This window comes from Culex quinquefasciatus, chromosome 3 (genome assembly GCF_015732765.1).
Source record: "Culex quinquefasciatus strain JHB chromosome 3, VPISU_Cqui_1.0_pri_paternal, whole genome shotgun sequence".
Classification (NCBI taxonomy): Eukaryota; Metazoa; Arthropoda; class Insecta; order Diptera; family Culicidae; genus Culex; species Culex quinquefasciatus.
Window position 1 is genome coordinate 62,415,997 of NC_051863.1, and position 20,782 is coordinate 62,436,778.

General features: G+C 39.7%; 1 protein-coding gene across 2 annotated transcripts; it reads right to left on the minus strand.

The window, feature by feature from the left end:
- Positions 1 to 2,799: 2,799 nt before the first annotated feature.
- LOC119770630 lies at positions 2,800 to 17,253 on the minus strand. 2 transcript variants are annotated; one of them, XM_038265876.1, is made up of 3 exons: positions 17,143 to 17,253; positions 4,453 to 4,823; positions 2,800 to 3,657 (listed from the first exon to the last, which is right to left on the minus strand). In XM_038265876.1, exons 2-3 carry the CDS (start codon positions 4,769 to 4,771, stop codon positions 3,113 to 3,115), a joined length of 864 nt encoding a protein of 287 aa, XP_038121804.1. In that variant the 5' UTR covers positions 4,772 to 4,823; positions 17,143 to 17,253; the 3' UTR covers positions 2,800 to 3,112. The 2 variants fall into 2 exon arrangements, with proteins under 2 accessions (XP_038121804.1, XP_038121803.1); XM_038265875.1 differs by lacking the exon at positions 17,143 to 17,253 and having other exon boundaries at positions 4,453 to 5,417.
- Positions 17,254 to 20,782: the final 3,529 nt, after the last annotated feature.

Consider the following 20,782-nt stretch of genomic DNA (forward strand, 5'->3'; position numbering starts at 1 on the left):
TGAAACTGCCACTGAATCCGCTTTGTAAATGCCGGCCCCAATACTCTTCAAGGGTGTTCCCCTCAGGAACTGGGAAAGATTTACTTTACTTTTTATTGCCTGTTAAATTGAAAATAAAACAAGGGTATTTTTCCATAATGTTAATTCTTAAGTGTAAAGAACAGTATTATCCCAAGTAGCAGACCTTGTTCACTTAGAGCATTCCAAACTGGTTGTCCAACTCATTTACCATGTTTTCTGAACGTCCTCGAGAACTCTTGAATGCTGGAAAAAGCGCACGTTTTTCTGTGGTTGAACATGCCTCATGCTTTTTGAAATGGGCGTAGTTTAGACTTATGTAAAGAAAAATCACTTAAGAACGTTTGTGAACTTGTTACATGAACTCTTGCAGGATTTGTTCCGTCTGATTCAGAACTGGATTGGGAAAATGTAGTAAGAACATTTGAACAACATTTCGTTGCAGACAAGGATGTAAAAGGTGTCTTCCATGAAGTACGTGGTATTTTTCACTCAAAAGATTTTTTTGTGGATTTTATATTTTGGAATAAAGATAAATGAAAAATCGTCGGTTGTGTGCTATCTTGTGACAACGACCATTTAGTACTTTGCGAGAAAATCGCTTTTTAAAGATTGATGGTAAATAATTTCAAAACTATGAATGATAGAGCCAAACTTTTTGAAGCAATCGGTTCGTATACTATCGCTTAACAAACGCTCCAAGTTGCAACTAATTTGGTTACACCAGTTAAAAGATACAGTAAATAATGTAAACAAAAATCTTAAAAGCACGTGTTACAAGTATGTTTTGAAAGTAAAATTTTACTATGTGTCACAAGAGTGCACAGAATTCCCATACAAACTAAAACAAGCTCAAATCAATGGTTTAATCGACTTAATCAGTATACTTTTATAAACAAAAGGTTGCATTGCCTTCAGAAAATGTGTATCAACATAAATTTGTGAAAAACAAGAAATTTTTTCCACATTTTCCAACACCATGTATGACGTGTCACAAGTGTGCACAATCATTTTGATGATAAATTGGTCTATGTCACAAGTGTGTATTGCGATATCCGGGAAACGGAAGCGAGTTTCCAAAATCGGGTTAAAGCATCTTGTAGTGTTTGTTAAGTATAGCAAAACGTCATCATTAACTCATTTTCGACCAAAATGGTCTATGTCACAAGATAGCACACAGCTGACGAAATGCTTTTCCATCAAAGTTTCAAGCGAATCACACGCGTACAATCCAGAAACACGATTTTTTTTCTCAAAAATGATGGAGTATTCATAAAACAAAGGTGAATTCTTATTCAGAAAAAACAAATTTCTTTACCTGATACCCAGTGTAAACTAACAAGTTGTCGTATCCAATAAACCAACAAATTACAAAAAAAGGTTTACCAAAACTTCACAAAGATGGGTTCATGTATATCTAAAATAACAAGTAAGTTTTTGTTTGTATAGTGGAACTTCTATTGTAAATGAAGTCATTTGAAGTCTGAACAAGCCAATTCAAAGAACAAAGTGATAGGGGAAGAGGGGGCAGAACGGCCCGCCTAAATAAAATGAGCCAAAAACCATAGAAAAACATACAAATTTATGAATTCAGGGTAGTAGGCTTATGCTTTGGGATGTTCCCTTCAATGTTGTATAATTGTTTGATTAATGTTTTAGCTTAAAACTATTTTTTATGCAATTTAAAAAAAAAAAGTTTATCGACTGCTTTTCCAGGGTGCGGGGCAGAATGGGCCACCTTAGGGCATCTCCAGCGCTGGGGTGCAAATCAAATTTGCACCCGGCTCATGAATACCGAGATCAAATTTGCCACCTTGAAAAAACTCCGTCATCCCCACCGCTAAGGTAGCAAATTTGCCACCGAAACAAGCCCACCGCGGGGGGCAAAAATGGGTTTTTATCATTTTTGCTCTCGTTTACCTTCAAAATCAATAATTATGTGTTGATTCATGCCTAAAAATGCCAAAAGTTTATTAAACTTTTTAATCCTATTGAAAATTTCAAAGAATTTCATTTTTCGAAAATGTCGAAAGTTAAACCATTTGCTACCCGATTTGATTCCCACCAAATTTGCTCTCGAGTTTGCCCCCGAGTCTCCCACCGCGCGTAGCCAAGGGTTTCCAGCAAGCTTCAAGACTGGCAAATAATTAGTAATTACTCTATTTTTTAAGCAATAATTCAGTAATTCATTAATTACTTGAGTAATTCAGACTAATTTGAGTAATTTAAAGTAATTATTTAGTAATTTCAGTAATTAACGATAATTTTGAATGTAATTATGGTAATTAATGATCCTGTTTAAGTAATTTGTTATTTGTTATATAAATTTGCGGAATATTCTGGCCTACATGCCAGTGATGTTGGAAATAAACGCTTCAGTGGCCATAGTGCCTCAAAAATGGACATTTATGAAAAAACCTCTTTTTACTGATTAAATCCGATTTAAAATTCAAGTGCGGAGCGCCACGTCTTGTTGCGTCCAATCAAGCTTATATTTGGGATTTGGGCTCAGTAGTCCCACCGGAACAAACCCCTGAATACCCTCCAAAAACTAATTTTTGTTACATCCTAACGCAACATACTCAAAAATGGGAGGAGTTCATAAACAGGATTTCGAGATACGATTTTTTGAAAGCAAAAACTGAGTTTTTCGGCGCGCCGTGTGAAAAAACTGGAAAATAACGAAAACGGCAAACAATTTACTTTGTTCACTAAAACTGCGATAATTTTAAAATTGCACGGCCAAGGAACTCCAAGAATTTTTTCAAGTCCGATCGAAGAATATTTTTTTAGATTTAAGTTCTTTTCAAATTAAATTGCTGTTCATCCGGCTTCGCAAACTGTAACTCCAAAAAGTCTCGACTCGACCGAGTGAGAGTCCAACAACAACTCCCATACAAAGTTGGTGAAAATTTTCCGACTCTGGCTCCGACTCCGGTTTTTGGTGAATTGCGACGCCGTCTCCGACTCTAGCTAGTCACAACATGCCGGCTCCGACTCGGACTTTAAAAAGGAATTGAACATTAAAAAGGAATACTGGTAGTAAACATAGCGACATTTATTAAGTAAAATTATACACACTGAGATTTTGCTATTAAGCGACAGCAAGCTCATTAACGAAGATTTTGCTCTTCTCATCTAAAACAAGTTTTCCTCCTTCCTTTTGAGGAGTATTAATATGTCCAGCATATCGTTTTACATAAATTGGAAACTTAAAATAACAATTTTGCAAATGATTATCTTTTTTGATTGTAAAGAAACTACCGTGCACAACCAACGCTTGTTCGTCGTTGTGGCCGTCAACCGGGGCCGTTTCCAGTTTGTACGGTTTGTATCGGCCTTTCGGTGTTTTATACTGGAAACCCAGCACCTGTCCCACTCGGACGTCGTCTTTTTTGACACTAAACAGACACCAATCCCCAATATTTATCGAGCAGTAAATGCCAGGTGCGGACGACTTCTCGATGACGACCTCGGTGTCTTGTTCAGGATAGGACCGAACAAAACGTTGTAGTCTATCCGATCCTAATCTCGCCGGCTGCTTCCGAAAGATTTTCACTAGTGTTAACACTTTGACAATTACAACTGTTCCATCGTGTTTCCTTATTTTTACGAAAGCATTTTTCGTAGACGATTTGTCTAAAAAGTAAAAAATTGTTCACATAAACATTTTTGAAGCACATTAATAAAAAATCCTTCAAAATGGATATTTTGTTTGTCTATTATATTGTATAACTAACGATGATAAATAAACAGTGAAAAAAAAGATTGTACGTGTAATTCGGGATAAGTATTTTTCATAAAGTTATAATACCATTTTGTAGTTTCTAGCAAAACAATCAAAAAGCCGTTGTGGGTTGGTAAACAAAAAGTGTATTCCTATCATTCCATATGTAAACATTCTCTAACATGAACAGGACACACTCTTAGTTTACGAATCCACAACGGTCTTTTTGCATTTTTTGCTACATTAGTCACTTCTGCTCCAGGTAACAACAAGGAAATGTTTTCCAGTTTCTAGTTATTTGAGGTCATAGTTTTAGCGTTCATGGGCCTATCGCTTTCTAATGGACCAATTTGTGATCGACATCCTGCGCTGATTTGCATTTCTCCATCCCTCACCGAAACGAGATGAAAGGGATCAATGATGATCCAAAATAACAATCAGATCTGTCTGTCTGTTTCTTTTACCGACACAAGCATCGCAATCAATGATTGGCAAAAATTATCTCTGGTTGCGATTATCGTTTGCTTGTTTTGGCAGATCGCTCATTTATATCATAGCAAGGTGGATAATTTGATTGAAATTATGATGTGGCAATCTGTGTCTTTGGTCGCATCTCTTTTCAGTAGCAACCATGGGTTAACCAAAATTTTACAATACAATAGACGAAAAAAATATCCAATTTGAATCAAACTGACCATCAAACTTACCGTATTCGTTTGTACAATCTTTGAATTCAGCATCGTAGTTAATGTTGGGAAATAATTCACTCATATTTATGCAAAAACAATCCTCGCTTGATTCCTCGCTGTCACTGTCGTTGTCGATGTCCGGAGTTGATTGTTTCGGATCGACAACAATTTTTGAAGGCGCAATGTGACACGTAGGTGGTGCATTACAAGTCACGCCAACCGAGGCAAGATCCTTCTCGGCTTCTTTTCTAGCCACTTCAATGACCTGGCCAATTTCTTCGTCGCTCGGCATCGCCAGTGGCACATGTATATCTCGCTGCTTCTGCTGTTTGTTCATTTTATGCTCCAGTTGAACATCAGACTCGATGAGGAATTCCGCACGCTTTACTCTTTGTAAGAATTCACCGATTGAGAAGTTGACAACCGTTGAAAATGTAGATCCCATCGAGCGGATTTTTCGAAAAAATGCTTCGTTCCATTGAGAGTTGAAAAACGTAGCCAAAAACGCTTCTGGGCAGCCCTCGTCGCGGCAGTACCGAATAATCTGCAGTAACTCGTGCCCATTAAGCTCGACGCAAAATTCAGCGTTGTGGGTGATGTAAAAGTCTGCTAATGATAATCGAGCGCGGGCTAACCAGGTCCGCCAGTACCGTAGAAAGAATATGGCATACCATATTCTTCGAACTCTGCCCAGAACCGTTAAATGTGGCTCCATAAACGAAGAAACAACGTAATTAATCAGTTTAAGGTAGAGTATAGTACCCTCGCTCTGCTCAACATGCTTTGAAAGTGCTTGTGTAACTTGAGGTTTGATTAGTTTCTCAACTATTTTAAAATTCATCCGATCAATCGTCTTGATTTCACCAACGGAGAGTCCATGCTCCGTAACAGGGGTTGTTTGTATTAGAATAAGCAAATGTCCCACGCTAGCGAAAAAGTTACCTGAAAAAAAAACAAAGCAAAACAAAATTAAGAATGATGTATATTTGCTTGATTATCTTATTTCTGAACCTAATACTTTGGTTTCATCAATAACACATGGGTCACATGGGTTTGGGGTAAGATTGAGGCATACAAATTTACAAAATATGGCTTTTTAGTTTATAAACTGTTTATAAACTGCCACCCTATTCGCCTCTGACGTCAAGCTGTCATCGCGACGGACATCAGCGTGTATTATCGCCACTCAATGCACGCGCGCCGGCTGAAGCAGACTTATTTTTTTAGTAGAATAATTAGTGTAATAAAACTATATTCTTTGTTACGTGAAACATTGTTGTTGCTCACTCCCGGCGCATAAAAATTGGCGACGTGGATTGTGGCCAACTCCTCGCGGGATTCGCCGCGATTCTCGCCAAAGAAAATTCCGCGATCAGGTAAGGTTATGTTCGCCATGGAAGCTTCGCTGTTCGGAAAAGATCCGGCGGACGAGTGGACCATGCGCCAGCTTCGTCAAATCCTGGATCAGCAACGAAAACATATGGAGCAACTCTGAAGTTTTTTTTTAAAGGTCTTTTAAACAAAATTTCTCGTTTTTGCTTTTTGGGTGTTTTTGAATACCCCTGACTCCAGGCGGTTCTAGAAACACCCAACAAGCAAAAATTGAAAATTTTGTTTATAGGACCTTTAAAAAAAAAACTCTAGAACTAAACTTTCCAACGCTGCCCGCTGTTCAGCTAGTGGCACTAGAGGAGCTTCCAACACCTGGGGACGGCGAGGGCTCACGCGGTTCGAAGGATGCGAAGGAGGTCCGACAATCACGAAGGCACGTGGCCGTGCTTCCAGCCGAGGAGATGCAAATTTCATCTTTCTCAGCAATTATTTAGCCAGTTGCCTTCAAGAACCTCGATCTACACACGCTGCCTCCATCAGAGAACATCTTGTTACATTATTATCTTAACTAAAGCGGTAAATCTCAAAATTAGCAGACAAAGAAGCGACATTCAGGCAGCACCAAAAATAAACAATAAAACCCAACAAAAATGCGCTCAAAACAAATTATTTCATTCAACATATTAACACAATATTAACATGCGCAAAGATGACTTCTCGCGCGTGTGCTCTTTCTTCTCGCCCTTGGGGCTCTTTTTCTGTGGTGCGCAACCGCTTAATTTCTAGCACTCACTTTTGCTGCAACCCGAATTCCGCCGTCGGCGTGCGCGCCGGCTCGAAAGTTCACCCTTTGACCGCCACGTGTTACAGCATACCCACGTGCGACCACAGCTTGCCAGGCTGCTCCCTTCTGCGCTCTCGCGAACAACGCCTAGCGTTGTCTCGCCCAGCGCCCTCAAAGACGTACGTACGCCGTGCCGGGGCGGCGACTCGTACCGCTCCGTGTGCTTACCGACGGGATGTTCCATCGCTCGTCAGCAAACGTGCACCAGCCTCCAGCAGCCGATGTCGAGCACCCACAGAAAAAGCCCCAAACAAAACAATGTTAGTGGCCGGTTTTTACAACGGTCCCTTTTGCGTTCTGGTTGACGGGGTGTGCGCGTGCGTGTTGCGCTTCCTGTGGATATTTCGGGCCTGAGGAAGGCAATGGGTCAGAACTGTAATGCGGGACCTTAGTGCAACTGTTTACCTTGCTTTTGACGGCGTTCTTTAAAGATGAGTCTTTCGCGACACAGATTCCCACAGCGAGATTGGCACTGTGACTTCTGTAAACGATTTTCTACGGTTAGTGCGACTATTCTGAGCAGAACGGTTTCTTTTTTTTACCTAGTTAATTCCTCTTTCCACGGGACCTCCTTTCGGGTGACTTCCAGAGATTGGTTCGGAGTTGACGCGCCTTAGTAAGTCGGTGGCCTTAAGGTAGATGGCCTTCTCCCCTGGCGATTCTGATCGTTAAAAACGTAGCTCACTTTGTGGCGTCTTCAGAGACGAATCCGTCCAATCCGAGCGGCCGCTCCCACTGATGCGCGACTTACGGCGATTACGCGATTTCAGCCGCCGAACGAAGGCCGAACAATCTTCTGCGAGGAATCCGCTTGTGCGATCCAAAATCGTGCGACACACGCGGAGGTCTTTTCTCGCGGCCTTCTCCCTTCAAGACGAGAGCGGACGCTTGCCCAGTCAACTCAATCGGAATTCTGAAACGGAATTCAATTCGATCGTTTACGTATTCCGTTTCAAACGCAACAACCGGTTCCGTGTACGTACTAACTTTTTCGTACTTGTCCAAAAACCAAATGTAAATCTGCTTCCACTCAATTTCGTTGTTCACGCAACGCTTTGATCCCGTCCCAGTTCGCGTGAGAATTGACCTTCAGCCACCCACTCCGGGCCACCACAACCGAATACAACTAGTGCAAATCCACATCTCCTGCAATCTTCGGCAACCGGCCAAAAGGCGACCTACAAAAACAAACAAAATCAAACCTCACAAAGCACACAAGCTTTCTTCTCACCTATTCCGGTCGAGAAACAGCTGCAGGAAGCTGGCCTTTTCCTTTTCGAAAAACCAACCCCTCGACCTAGTCTCGCACCCGCACCACCCTCCTTCGAAAGCGTTCCGCTGCTGTTGTTTTGGCTCACCAAGGCGTCCGCGTTCGATTCCTGGCTGCGGCCGCATTCGGCTTTGATTCGCATCGTGGACTCTCCAGCACTAACTCACCACCGGAACTACCGAAATGTTTGTTTACATTTGGGACGTACACGGTTACACGAGAATGACAAAACGAAAAAAAAATTATAGTCGTGTTAAAAGTTAAAACTTTTAAATCAGTTAGTAATGAGATTTTCAAAAACTCTAGCACTAAAAGTTTTCATTTATAAAATAAGAAAAAAACTTTTAATGTAGCAAATTTTAACCACTTTTTAATTCAAGAGTAAATTACTTTTGTCATCACAGTAACATTTTTTTGTGTGCAGCACAACTGCGGAAGTGTCCACAGAAAACCCGAGTCTATACTTGCCCTCCATACATCTGACATCTCACACCTTAATTATTTGTCAATATTGCCAGAAGTGTTTCTCCCGCGATGTGATATGCACACGTGGCCACCACTTGTAGCAGCATTTATGGCAAGCCTTCTCATTACCTGGTATCAGGCTATGGGCTCGGATTTGGTGGCAGAGATCATCGATAAACAATATAAAGATAAGGGGACCTAAGTGACTGTCCTGTGGAACACCATACGGGATCGTGAACAAATGGAAGAAGTTAGGTTAATCGTATACGAGTGCAGCCAAATCGTGATATCAGGGAGCTCAAATCTTTCGCATTTTTAAAAAGCTAGCTAGTTGGGCATTCGAAAAGCTGTTCCTTAACCCATTTCCTTTGAAGCTGTGTAATAGCATCTGTGTTTATTAATTCTTTGACCTGTCCGACGGCCTAACAAGAGCACACAGAAAAATAAGGCATACTAGATTAACCATGGTAGTACGGAGAGAATCTTCTGTCTCATTTTACACGCTTTCTTACGAGTTCTCCTTTCTGCTCTCACAACCGCAAGCTGATGGAGGTCGCTCGCACTGACAGCGGCTCAACATCCTCTCCGCTTGTTCTATGATTCGATTCAACAAAACATTTAGTTGGTTCAAAAAACTAGATTTTTGTTGAATCATCAGCTTAACGCGAAAGCAACTTTTTAATAACAACGAATGATTCTTGTGGAATGGAGATGAATCTTGGTTTGATTAAACGCAAAATTTTGTTGATTATATTCAACAACAACAAGATTGTGAACAAATTGTGAAGTTAAACCTCGCATAGGCTGATTCTACAAAATATATTTCTGTTGGAGAAGTTGTGCAATTCGATGCAAATCTTTTGGCACCCTATCAATCAACGACCGGTGGATCAGAAACATGTACACGGCGTAGTACTCATGAAAAGTGTTGCTGAAGATCGCAATGAAATTTGAACGTATCGGAAAGCTATGTAGGGGAACAGCATCTAATTCCAGCGTGCCTCTAATGTTGGCAGGTAAGAACTTTGACATTCAATTAAAGCTAATTAAAAGCGTTTTCAACTGAAATCGAGTGATAAATAGCTCAATAAGAAGTGAGCAAGCAAGTTTATATCAAAAGTTTTGCAAATTTAGTTGTTTAAATAGTGAAAATCAGCAAATTGGATGGAATTAGGTGCGAGTGATTAACCTGCCAAAGATACGAGAATTTCCCCTAGTAGTTTGAACTACAAGGATTGGGCGTTTGAAGTGAAACAAGGATTGGGGCCAGACAATGGCCAACTTCCTCGGAATTGGACCGCAAGGAGCTCTGTCATTCTGAAACGGGTCGTTGGAAGCAGCGCGAGGGCTAACACCACCTAATACCCGGGATTTCAATAAGCTGTATCAGCATAATCCAAGTGTGATACAGACTATACCTTCCCATAATTTCTCAGCCGGTCTGAGGGTATTGGATTGGGAACACACACACACACAGGACTGGTTTAGTGGGAAACTCATTGTTTCCCAACCCCACACTACCTGAGAAATTAATTCTCAGGTGTCTGGTAGCAGATTCCGACCTTGTAAAACACACACACACACACACACACACACACACACACACACACAAGAAATTAGGGAAATAAACGTGGATCCGTAACAGGCGTGGATCGAATGCGTGGGCGGCAGGAGACGAGAAGGCCCTTACCACGATCCAGTTAAGAGTGGAGAAAAACCAGTGTCCTATCATCCGAGAAAAACTGACGGCGAAAAAGACGTGGGATGCGCTCAAAGGGCATCACAGCTAGCTCTCTCTTGAGAAGAAGTTCACCATTAGCCAGATCGGTGCGCGTCTCGAGAATGACCGTAGTTTTGGTGAAGTACAAATTAAACGACGAAGAGGTCAACTAGAAGTCAATCTGTGAAGAGGAGGAGAATGCGCTGAAAGTGAGCTCGGCGAAAATGTGTATTTATTTATTTATTTATTAATCCATCAATTCAAGGGGTAGACCCTATAGGATTTTTTGGTTTGGTGAGGGCAAACGCCGATGTGAGTTGAAAGTATTCGAATCGGTTATCTCGGGGCTAGGAACGATCGCCGCGATATGTTATCCTCAAACGCATGGACCGAAGGCAGCGGACCACTCGAAAATTGGCGAGTGGAGCTAAGGCTATGCAGTACGGAAAATCCATGATTTTTTTAATACAATTGAAACATAAAAACGTAACTGGCTGGGGGCCAACTGGATCCCAGGAACCCTCGGTGGTTGCATCAAAACCATGAATGACACCACTAGCTTAAATACAAGACCAGCAAAAAAAAGTGTAAATTTGGAAGGTGTAATTTTAGAAGGTTGAATATTACCTTTTTATCTGGGTGCTGAAAATACAGAATGCGTAACGTGATCCCTGACTGAAAAGTCCGTCAGACGTCCGTCGTTTGTCGTCCGTGCAACCGTACGACGTCGCACGACAATGTCGTGCGACTTTCGCGCGAATGTCATACGTTTTTGCACCAAAATGTCGTATTTGTCGTGCCATCGATGATCGAAATTGTACGACATTGTCGTACGACATTCGACCGACGTCGCACGGTTTTGTTATTTAGGATGTCGTGCCTTTATCGTGTGATGTCATTTCGGATTTTTAGGTTATGCTGCAGTAAAAAAATGATGTTTGTTTTATTTTTATTTATTTTTAGATGTATTTTTACTGTAAATTGTACTTTTTCACTCGATTTAAAATACATTCATTGTGTGTCGCGACCTCCACGTAGTTTTTGGCGTTGTCTTCCGGTTGGTCTTTCATCTTGGCCGGAAGTTTTTGGCGTTGTCTTCCGGGTCCGGAATTTGCCAGCCATCTTTTCGAGCCGACGCCAGCGTGCGAGGCAGCATCTTGATCAAGATGGACTATTGCTCCTCGACTAGTCGCAGATACGGCGGGGTGCGGCGCCACAGTTTATGTCCCATGATGGCCACCGGAGTACGGGACAACGTCGGTTTACGCACTTCCGGAGCAGGTGTTTTTGCGGTCGTTACAGCTTCCGTTCAACAAACTGCGTGGGACAACACGAAGACCCTGGGTTGTTAGCAGGATCAGATTGGAATATTTTTGGTTACCTGAAAGAAGATAACGTCATTCGGCTGAATTCATATCCAAATCATATCTAGAGTTTTGTTGTTGAAACAAAGGTAATCTCAGGACAGATATAATATTCAAAAAATCTGTGAAAATTCATTCATAAATAATTAAGAAATATTCAAAAATTTAACTCTCAATGTAAAATTTTTGAAAAAAAAATAAATAAATTAAAAGAGTAGTTAATTAAAACATAAATTGTTAAGAAAATAAAGATAAAAGAAAGTTTAAGACAACCAAAAATTCTAACATTTTAAATTTCTAAATTGAAAATCAACATCAACGCATGGTTTTTCTCCAAAGTTTTATGGAGAAAACCCATCTGGACCTGTTTAAATATTTTTGATTTTTTTTTTTAATTTAAAGTGCCTGTGTTTCTGAAGACCCCAAAGTCCATGCTTTGAGGAAGCTAAGAACTTAAAAGACTTTAAACAATTTTAAAATGTTCGAATGTTTAAATTAATCGTAAAAATTTAAAATATCTGAATAATTTAAAAATGAAATTTATTCTTTGATATTTTTGAAATTTACAAATATCAAGAATTACAAGAATACACTCAAAACCCGATGGCTTGACACCAACTGTTGTCAAACGAAAGGGGTCACTTTTTAGTTTGACACCCATTTTACAAAAGAAAAAGTGACCAACCACCGGGGGCTGAGTGTAATTCAATATAAAAATTTAAGAGATTAAAAATTGTAGAACCTAAGTATTTCAAAATCATAAAAATTAAAATTTTCAGAATTTAGAGTTTAAGAACTTTAAAATTATGAAATAGAATTCTTAAATTCTATAAATCTTAAATTTCTAAAATTTTAAAATCCTAAAATTCCAAAAATTAAAAAAAAAATTAATCCTAAAATTCTAAAAGATTCTGAAATAAAAAAAATAGAATTTTAGAACTTGAGAATTTGAGAATTTGTAAATTTAAAAATTTAAAAATTTTGAAATTTTGGAGTTTTGGAATTTTGGAATTTTAGAATTTTAGAATTTCAGAATTTTAGAATTTTAGATCTTTAGAATTTTAGAATTTTAGAATTTTAGAATTTTAGAATTTTAGAATTTTAGAATTTTAGAATTTTAGAATTTTAGAATTTTAGAATTTTTAAATTTTTAAATTTTTGAATTTTTGAATTTTTGAATTTTTGAATTTATGAATTTTTGAATTTTTGAATTTTTGAATTTTTGAATTTTTGAATTTCTGATTTTTTGAATTTTTGAATTTTTGAATTTTTGAATTTCTGATTTTTTGAATTTTTGAATTTTTGAATTTTTGAATTTTTGAATTTTTTAATTTTTGAATTTTTGAATTTTAGAATTTTAGAATTTTTGAATTTATGAATTTTTGAATTTTTGAATTTTTGAATTTTAGAATTTTAGAATTTTAGAATTTTTGAATTTATGAATTTTTGAATTTTAGAATTTTAGATTTCTGCAAACCTTTTAATGAAATACTTATTTTTTTGTAATCTGCCTTGGTTTCAACCTTTTTTATTTAAATTATTTTTATTTTTTTAAGTAAAAAAAATATAAAAAAATATAAAAAATCTGTACAATATTATTCAGGATGTTGATAGTTTTCAAATGTTGAAGCTCATCATCAAGATATTCCTGGCGGAGCACTTATGTTAGAGTTTTTTATTATACAATTCTGAAGTCCAGTAATAATAACACCCAATATTAGCCCTCATACTTTCCGTCTTCCAAGCTCACTCCCGATACTTTGAAATGCGCCTCTTCCATCATTTCAATGACTTGAAGCAACATTTCTGTTGATTAAAACTTCCGGTGGATCAGAAACACCGCCACGAAATGATTTTTTCTATACCCCTTTTTCTCTTACCTTGAGTAGAACTTTTGACACTCGGTGTTTCATCCTCCTCCTCCTTTGGAATGAACCATATCCTCCATAAGCTCGGTTCCTTCCGGTCCCGTCTTCCACCACGAAGACCTGGCCTGCCGGATTCATGCGTCTCGTCCTCCTCCTCCACCGCCACGAAGACCGAATTCTGAATATCTGGAACATAAGAAACTATAATTTGGCCACTCGCCCACTCCGGCCGGAACTTTCCGACAGAAAAAGAAGCACAACTTACCTATCAACCGGTCAAAATCCTTCCGAATCCCAACATCAACAATAACTGGTTCGATTCGGTTGCAATCAAGTCCAAACAAGACCAACTGAAGAGAACTGTCAAACTGTTTGCGTCGACGAAAATCGTGACGTCGAATTGAAGGGAAATCGATGGAAAAAACAATGTCGGGCATGTCGAGTGTTTGTCGTACGTTTGTCGTCCTTTCGACCAATCGATATCGAAACGGTAAAATCAAAACCGCGCGACAGCTCGTACGACGTGCGACATTTTTCAAACAGGGATTTTCGAAAGCTCCCCACTGCTCCCCACTAATACAACAGCACTACAGCTGTAAACATAAACAAAGTAGAAGGCTATGTTCAAGCTCAAGCGTGACATATTGTTTGCTGCTGAAGTGAATTGTTTTGAAACATTTTGAATCTGTTGATGTTGATGTTTTCGATGAAAAATTAAGTGCATCCCACTTTTTTCTTCGTATACTAAACAATGGGTGGCCAAAAGAGGCCTTTTTTTGTTTTCCTCGTGATGACAATTTTTCATCACGAAGTGGGTGGAATTTCGTGAACCAGAAGAGCAACCGAATAAAAGTTCCGAGATTATGTATCTTTGATGTGCAGTGATAATATCGGAGTAAGATTATCCAATATTATTTGGCAGGTACCATTCATAGTCATTGATAATTCGTCGCTAACATTTCAAAATCGTCATAAACATAAGTTTTGCGTGAGACATAGCGATTTTGAAATGTTAGCAACGAATCATGCCAATCTCGGTTTCAACCCTCTTCTTAAGATGTTTTGACTTCGAATATCTTAATAGCTCGACGCAATCGACTTTTTTTTATTCCTGACAAAATAAATTATAGATCGATCACAATACTTGCCACTTCTTGGTATTATTTTGCGAACAGTAACTTGGTTCCGCTTTGACAGTTCTAAATTGAGGCCGCTTTGCGGACAACTATTCTGCACCCAGCTTTTTATTATGTATTTTTTTCAATTTAGACTGAAAATGCGACATTACACCAGAATAGTGGTAAAATTACATATTTTCAGAAGTAAAATTACTCATTTTTTTCTGACATATAAGATGTAACCTTTTCAGATGTAATATTACCATGATTTTTTTCTGTATTGTTATTAGATTTTTTGAAAGTAAAAAAAAAACTTATATATAATTTTTATTTTTTTTTGCAATATGATAAATAACGACTCAAAACAAAAACTTTAAGTTGATTTTTTCCTTCTTAAGGTCAACTGTAAATGTTCACAATTAGTGGACCCTAACTTTACAAATAAAGCCTGATTTTTATTCTCAAAATATAATTCAATATGCAAAATACAAAATGACTTATTGACATAAATAAAAAAGAAATTACATCGATACGATAAACAAGATTCTTAGTTTTGTGATGCTCGAATGAGGATATGAAAATTAATCTTATCTTGAAAAGGCTTTTCCCTCTTAGAAATAATAAATATTTCATTTCTGGTGTATAAGTGCTTAGAATGCTTCAAGATTAATTTTGGGGTCCAAATTCACTCTCAATTATAGTTATTGGAATTTTTGAAAAGTTAAACTTTTATAATAAGAAGATTAGAGAAGCATTGATTTATTCAAGCTTGAAAATCGAACATTGAACATCCAATGTTCTAAACTATTTCGAATTTTTGAAATGTTTTTCTGATTAGTTTATTAATTTTGGTTCGATATTTATAAGTATAAAATTTCCCGGGAGTCTCGACCAAATTTCCCGGGAATCGAGAGCTCCAAAAATGGCAAATTTCCCGGGAATTCCCGCTCGTCACCCTCTATTGATAACAGATGTGTTAACGTATATTCAAAAATTTGTATTGATTTTTGACAGACTTTCTTGCCAAATAGTCCAAATTACTATCTTTTTCTAAATTTACAGTTTTCTCATAGAAAAATCAAACAAATATTGGAAAGTTATACACCAAATTGTTGGAAATAATTTTTCTCATCCGAATCTGGCATAATTTTTATAAAAATGTTGATTAAGAAGGAAAAAACACATTTTTTCTAAAATTCATAGTTTTACGCTATTTGTTTATAGGTGGCGACACGCGTCATGTGTCAGCAAGTGTGCGATCACATCAATCTGTTCCTCGGGTGTCTTGCACTGGCTCAAGCGAACTCTGTATTCTCGGTAAATGGCCCACAGCTCCGACTCGCGGCGTCGGCGCCAGTATTTCCTTGACTTCTTCCTGCGGGACGAGGATGTTTATCTTCCGGTACCGCTCCAGGTAGCGGAGGAAAATCCACCGCGGTAAACACGGCTCCTGCAGGAGTCTGTTTGTCCTTCTTCCATGCTGGCGGCTTCGGCTTGGACGCCTGCTGCCTTGACTGGATGAACTGCTCACGTTTGGGACAGCTGCGGTCCAGACCCTCGTGGGATCCAGAACAGTTGACACATTTCTTGGCTTCCGTTTCTTCTGCTTTGCACTTTTCCGTGCTGTGGGCACCCCCACAGCTGCTGCATCTGGGCTTGAGATGGCAGTTACTGGTTCCGTGACCGAACTGCAAGCAGTTCTTGCACTGGGTCACGTGTGGTTCTTTGTTCCGGTAGGCCACCCACCGGACGACGACTGGTCCCACTTTCTTTACCTTGCTACTCTACTCCTTCAGACTGGTGTGCCCCTTGGGGAAGAGCACGATGAAAGGCGTCTCATCGATGGCGGGAAGCTGCTGCTTCCGCCTGATGGCGTTTACTGCCAAGACGTCCAGCTGATGTTCCGTCTTGAGCAGCTCCTTGATGTAATCCGGTTCCACGTTCGGGAGACCTCGCATTACTACCCGGTGCGGTCTCGCACTGCGCTTTCCGTGCGTGTAGAACTGCACCTTGTTCTTCTTCAAGTGGGCTTGCACCGCGTCGAAGTCGTCGCTCGAGAAGCACGTAATTTTGGTGCCATACCGCGTCAGTTTGTGTTCCGGCTGGACATCACATGACGACATCACCTTCGCAAGGCGGGCGAAGCTCATTTCTTTCACCACCAGCGGCGGCTGCTTCTTCTCCCCGGCCAACTTGCCGGTTGTTGGTACCACGGGGATGGTTTTTTCTGCTCCTGGGTTCGCATTGTTGTTGTTGTTGCTCTCCTCCGCTAGCGGGCTGAACTTGTTGTTGCTAAGCAGTTTCTCCACATCGCCGTCGTTGCCGCCATCGCCGACGTTGATCTCCTCCTTAGCCTTCCTGCGGCGAACCTTGACCACGGGACGAAATTCGCCCCCGTCCTCTCCTCCTCCTTCGGAGTCTTCCACCTCGATGCCCGACGACGCCTGCGGCTTGGGTTGAAACCCGTCCGGTTTTTCCCACACACTTTTCCTCAAGGCCGCGTTCCAGTAGAACGTCCTTCCATTCTCAGCCCTGTGCTCCGTCCACTCACTCTCCACCGTCGCGGCCGCCGCCATGGCCGTCGGCGAAAGTTAACAAAACACCGTCAAAAACGCGCTAAGCTAGCTCGAAAGACGACCAAACCCAACGAAAGTTGAACAGGGAGTCCTCAGTGTGGTAAATGTTTGGTGGATTTTTGACAATTCAAAATATTTCAAGATAATTTACCGCGGTTAACCAAAATCTAATTAACAATACTACTCGGTTCTCATATTTAAGCATGCTGCTGAATATTGTAATTAACTTTCTAGCCCATCTTTAACAAATTTCCTGGGCATATGAGGATGAGAAAAAAAAAATCCAAAGCGAATATATGTCAGTTTTCATTCCTACACACTTAGAGAAAAATGGGTACACGCTTAATTTGGTTTCCGAAAAGATCATGCTTTCGCAACATGACTGCAGGTAGCGCTAGTGTGCAGCCCAATTACAGAGCGGATTCGCTAATTCGAATGGAACCGCATGCAGATGAGCGAATCCGAATTCGCTAATTGGAACGACTGACAGCTGTCAAAAGCATGAAACAACGTGTTAGGAAATTGTCTAACAATGGGGAAGAAACATCAAAATCAGCTTGACAACTGGATTTGACTAATTTTGTTTCAAACATCAATTTCAATCACTTACCGAGTCTCAAAACTTTGCCAACCGTTAGAAGCCGATTTTTCAATTTGCCGCCAGCGTGGGTGTGATCTTGAAAGCAGTACGGAGGATTTCGCATGATACTGAAAAAATACTGTTTGTAAGCGCTCGGGACTGATTCATTGGGCTGTTGACCCAGATTGCTGATGATTTTCATTCCACAAGAATTAGCAGCCGCGCCATCTCCAGCGCACCCTAAATTGATGATTCCGCGCTTCGCTAGTTCATTTGTTATGTGCTTATTTCTTGCCACGTATGATATCGCGTTCATAGACTTTCCTACACCATACGCCAGCAAACAAAACGGTGCTGCATTTGCAGATAAGCTGGTACACATTACAACATTAACATCTGATGCAATTTGATCAGTTTGAGCTTGCCGTTTAATGTCTAAAGCTTCTCGCAGTATCGATTTTTTAATTATTGGCAATCCAGTATGATCATCAATCGGGTTAACAACTCCGATGGCTCGTTGTTGCTTCGCATCGTACTCGACCTTGGCGGTGATTGCTGTAGCGTCTTCAGATATAAAAACATAATTCGACAACTTCAACTTGTCTTTGTACGCAATCAACTCGTCGATCCTCAACGCTCCTTCACTTATATTTTGCATTACGCTCGAAAAATAGTTGAACAGTGTAGACACTGCTGGAAGATGCAACTGCCTCAAGTAGTTGATGTAGTTGCTTCGCCCTCCGGTAATGTAGCAGCACATGGCAAAACGTTTAAGTTCCTCTGAGTAAATGATTTTTTTTCGTTGATTTTCTCGGTGGCAAATTTTCACTAGACATTCCAGATAATAATTGTTAATCGTTTCAAAGTTTTCGTTGTCGCACCGCCGTGGCTCATCGCACGCAATAACAGTGCTAGAAGTCTTATTGAGTGCAGAAGCGTGTCCAGTTTTATCGAGCGTTGGTTCCGTTGTCAAAAAGTGCTCCAAGATCGTTGGTTGTTTAATATCAAAACCAGTGCTCAAATTGAACAGGCGGGATTTTGATCTATTTCGCTTGATTTTTTCAAATCCAGCTTTTGCGTTTATGTTCTCAGGCTCTAAAAAAATATATATTGTTAAAAAACTATGCATAATAATCTGTTTTGATTCATTCCAACAAATATTTTTAAAGTTTTTGTTCTGCGAATATGGTATGCACTTAAACTCTCATGACAGAACTGATTTCTACTAGATTTCTTGTTTAATTGGTGGTAGTGACTATAGCGCATTTATGCAAATACAATGTCCCATTCCAGAGGGTCCTGGAGCACTTCTTAGTATGGTGCCTCTCAATGATTCATAACTCAAACAAACAGGAACGTGAACCGCGGATTCCTACGTTTCTTTTTCCCTTTCCTTCAAAACTGTATTTTTGATTGAACATTCGTGCTCATATTCAATCCTTTTCAACGAATCATTTTTGCGGTTAACTTTACGCAGTAGGCCTGGCCGCTTCAACGTTTGTTGTGTTCCAATGTACTCTAATACAATGGGGTACTGCAAACGTTAATAATGTCAAGAAGATGCTAGGTGTTAATCTACCTAAGTGATTCTCCAGGATGCCCTCGAAAGACTGGCTGCTTAAGGTTAGATTAGATTAGGTAACTTATTTTATTAGGTCCTCTTTGGTACTGTGACCAGGATAGTACTGAGGGTCGGTTAAAAATCAAAAATAAGTTTTTTAATAGGTGTTAACTGAATAGGAAATCCATGACTCATAGGTTGTTTTGAAAGTTTAGTCTAGAAATATATAACATAGAACAAAAACAAACTCATTTAACTCCATAATTGTACACCAGGTAACCAATGACGTATGCTTGGTCTAAACAAATCTCACAGGCTTCAACCTGGCGTTGTACTCGTTGAAAATCGGCTTCTTCCTTTATGGTTCTTCCAGCGCGAGGGCCAGTGTTTTCCTTGCTGATTCCTGCGGATCGAGTACGATCCATTTGTTTTTCGTCCGGGAACAAACCCTGCAGCGGAGGGAGCTCCGTCGGCGAGGAACGCCGGACTCTACTTCTCTGCCTTTCGTACTGGCGGCTACTGGTTCGACGTCTGCTGCAGCTTCCTGACTAAATCCGCACGCGTATGGCAGCTGCGGTCCGTGGAATCGTGTGCTCCAAAGTAGTTAGCACATCGCTTCGGCTCGTCTTGTGCTTCGCACTTGTTCGTCTTGTTGGGACCCCCACAGTTGTTGCACCACCCTTTGAGGTGATAGTTCCTGGTTCCATGACCCTGCTGCAAGCAGGTCCTGCACAGGGTCACGTTCGGTCGCTTGTTCCGGTAGGCATCCCTGCCTTAGGTTGGTGTCCCTTGGGGAACGTAACGATGTACAGGGTTTCCTCCGGGGAGACGTACTCTCCTTTTCGCTAGATGGCGTGCTATTGGGCCCGCACGGTATCAAATCAGCTTGTAACTTTTTTGGATATTGCTTAAACTACTATTCTACTACGGCCTAAAGGATCTACGCTTTTGATACATTGGATTTGTCTTTAAAAGAATTAAAATAAATTTAAAAAAATGCTTGAAAAGATATTTTTTATTAATGACCATCATTCATTGATTGTTTTCAACCAGCAGCATTTAGTCAAAGTTTATCTTATTTTATTCGAATTTTTACTTTAATAACAAATTACGTACATGACTTATAACAATGAATTCAGCTCCACATTTAACTCATTAAAAATAAGACAAATGAACAACAGATTTGATTGGAAAAGAATATTAAAAATTAACAAAACCAGTTTGTTTCAATAAGAGCAGAATGCAATACAATATCAAACGCTTCGCAAAAAACTACAATATTTGTGCAAATATTTCTTGGTATGATACGTTCGAATCGTCTTTAACTACAGATTAAAACTACCTGCGTCCGTTTCTCCGTTATCTGCGACATTTTGTTCTTCCTGGGTGACGGGAGCTAAAATTTATAAAATGCAATTAATAATAATAAAAAAAAAGATAAAAAAAATATTACCTTTTGTTGCGAAAATGTTGAGCAAACTTGTTTGCTTCTTTTTCTCTTTGTCGTTGCATTGCAGGTGGTTGGACAGGTAGTGCTTTGTGTAGTTGGAAATGATGACGTTAAATGAAGATTCTCCCGTCATTTTAAAAAATAACATGATTTGGGTGCCGCAGAACGGACAGTCAACTGCGACTTTCTTTTCGAACTGT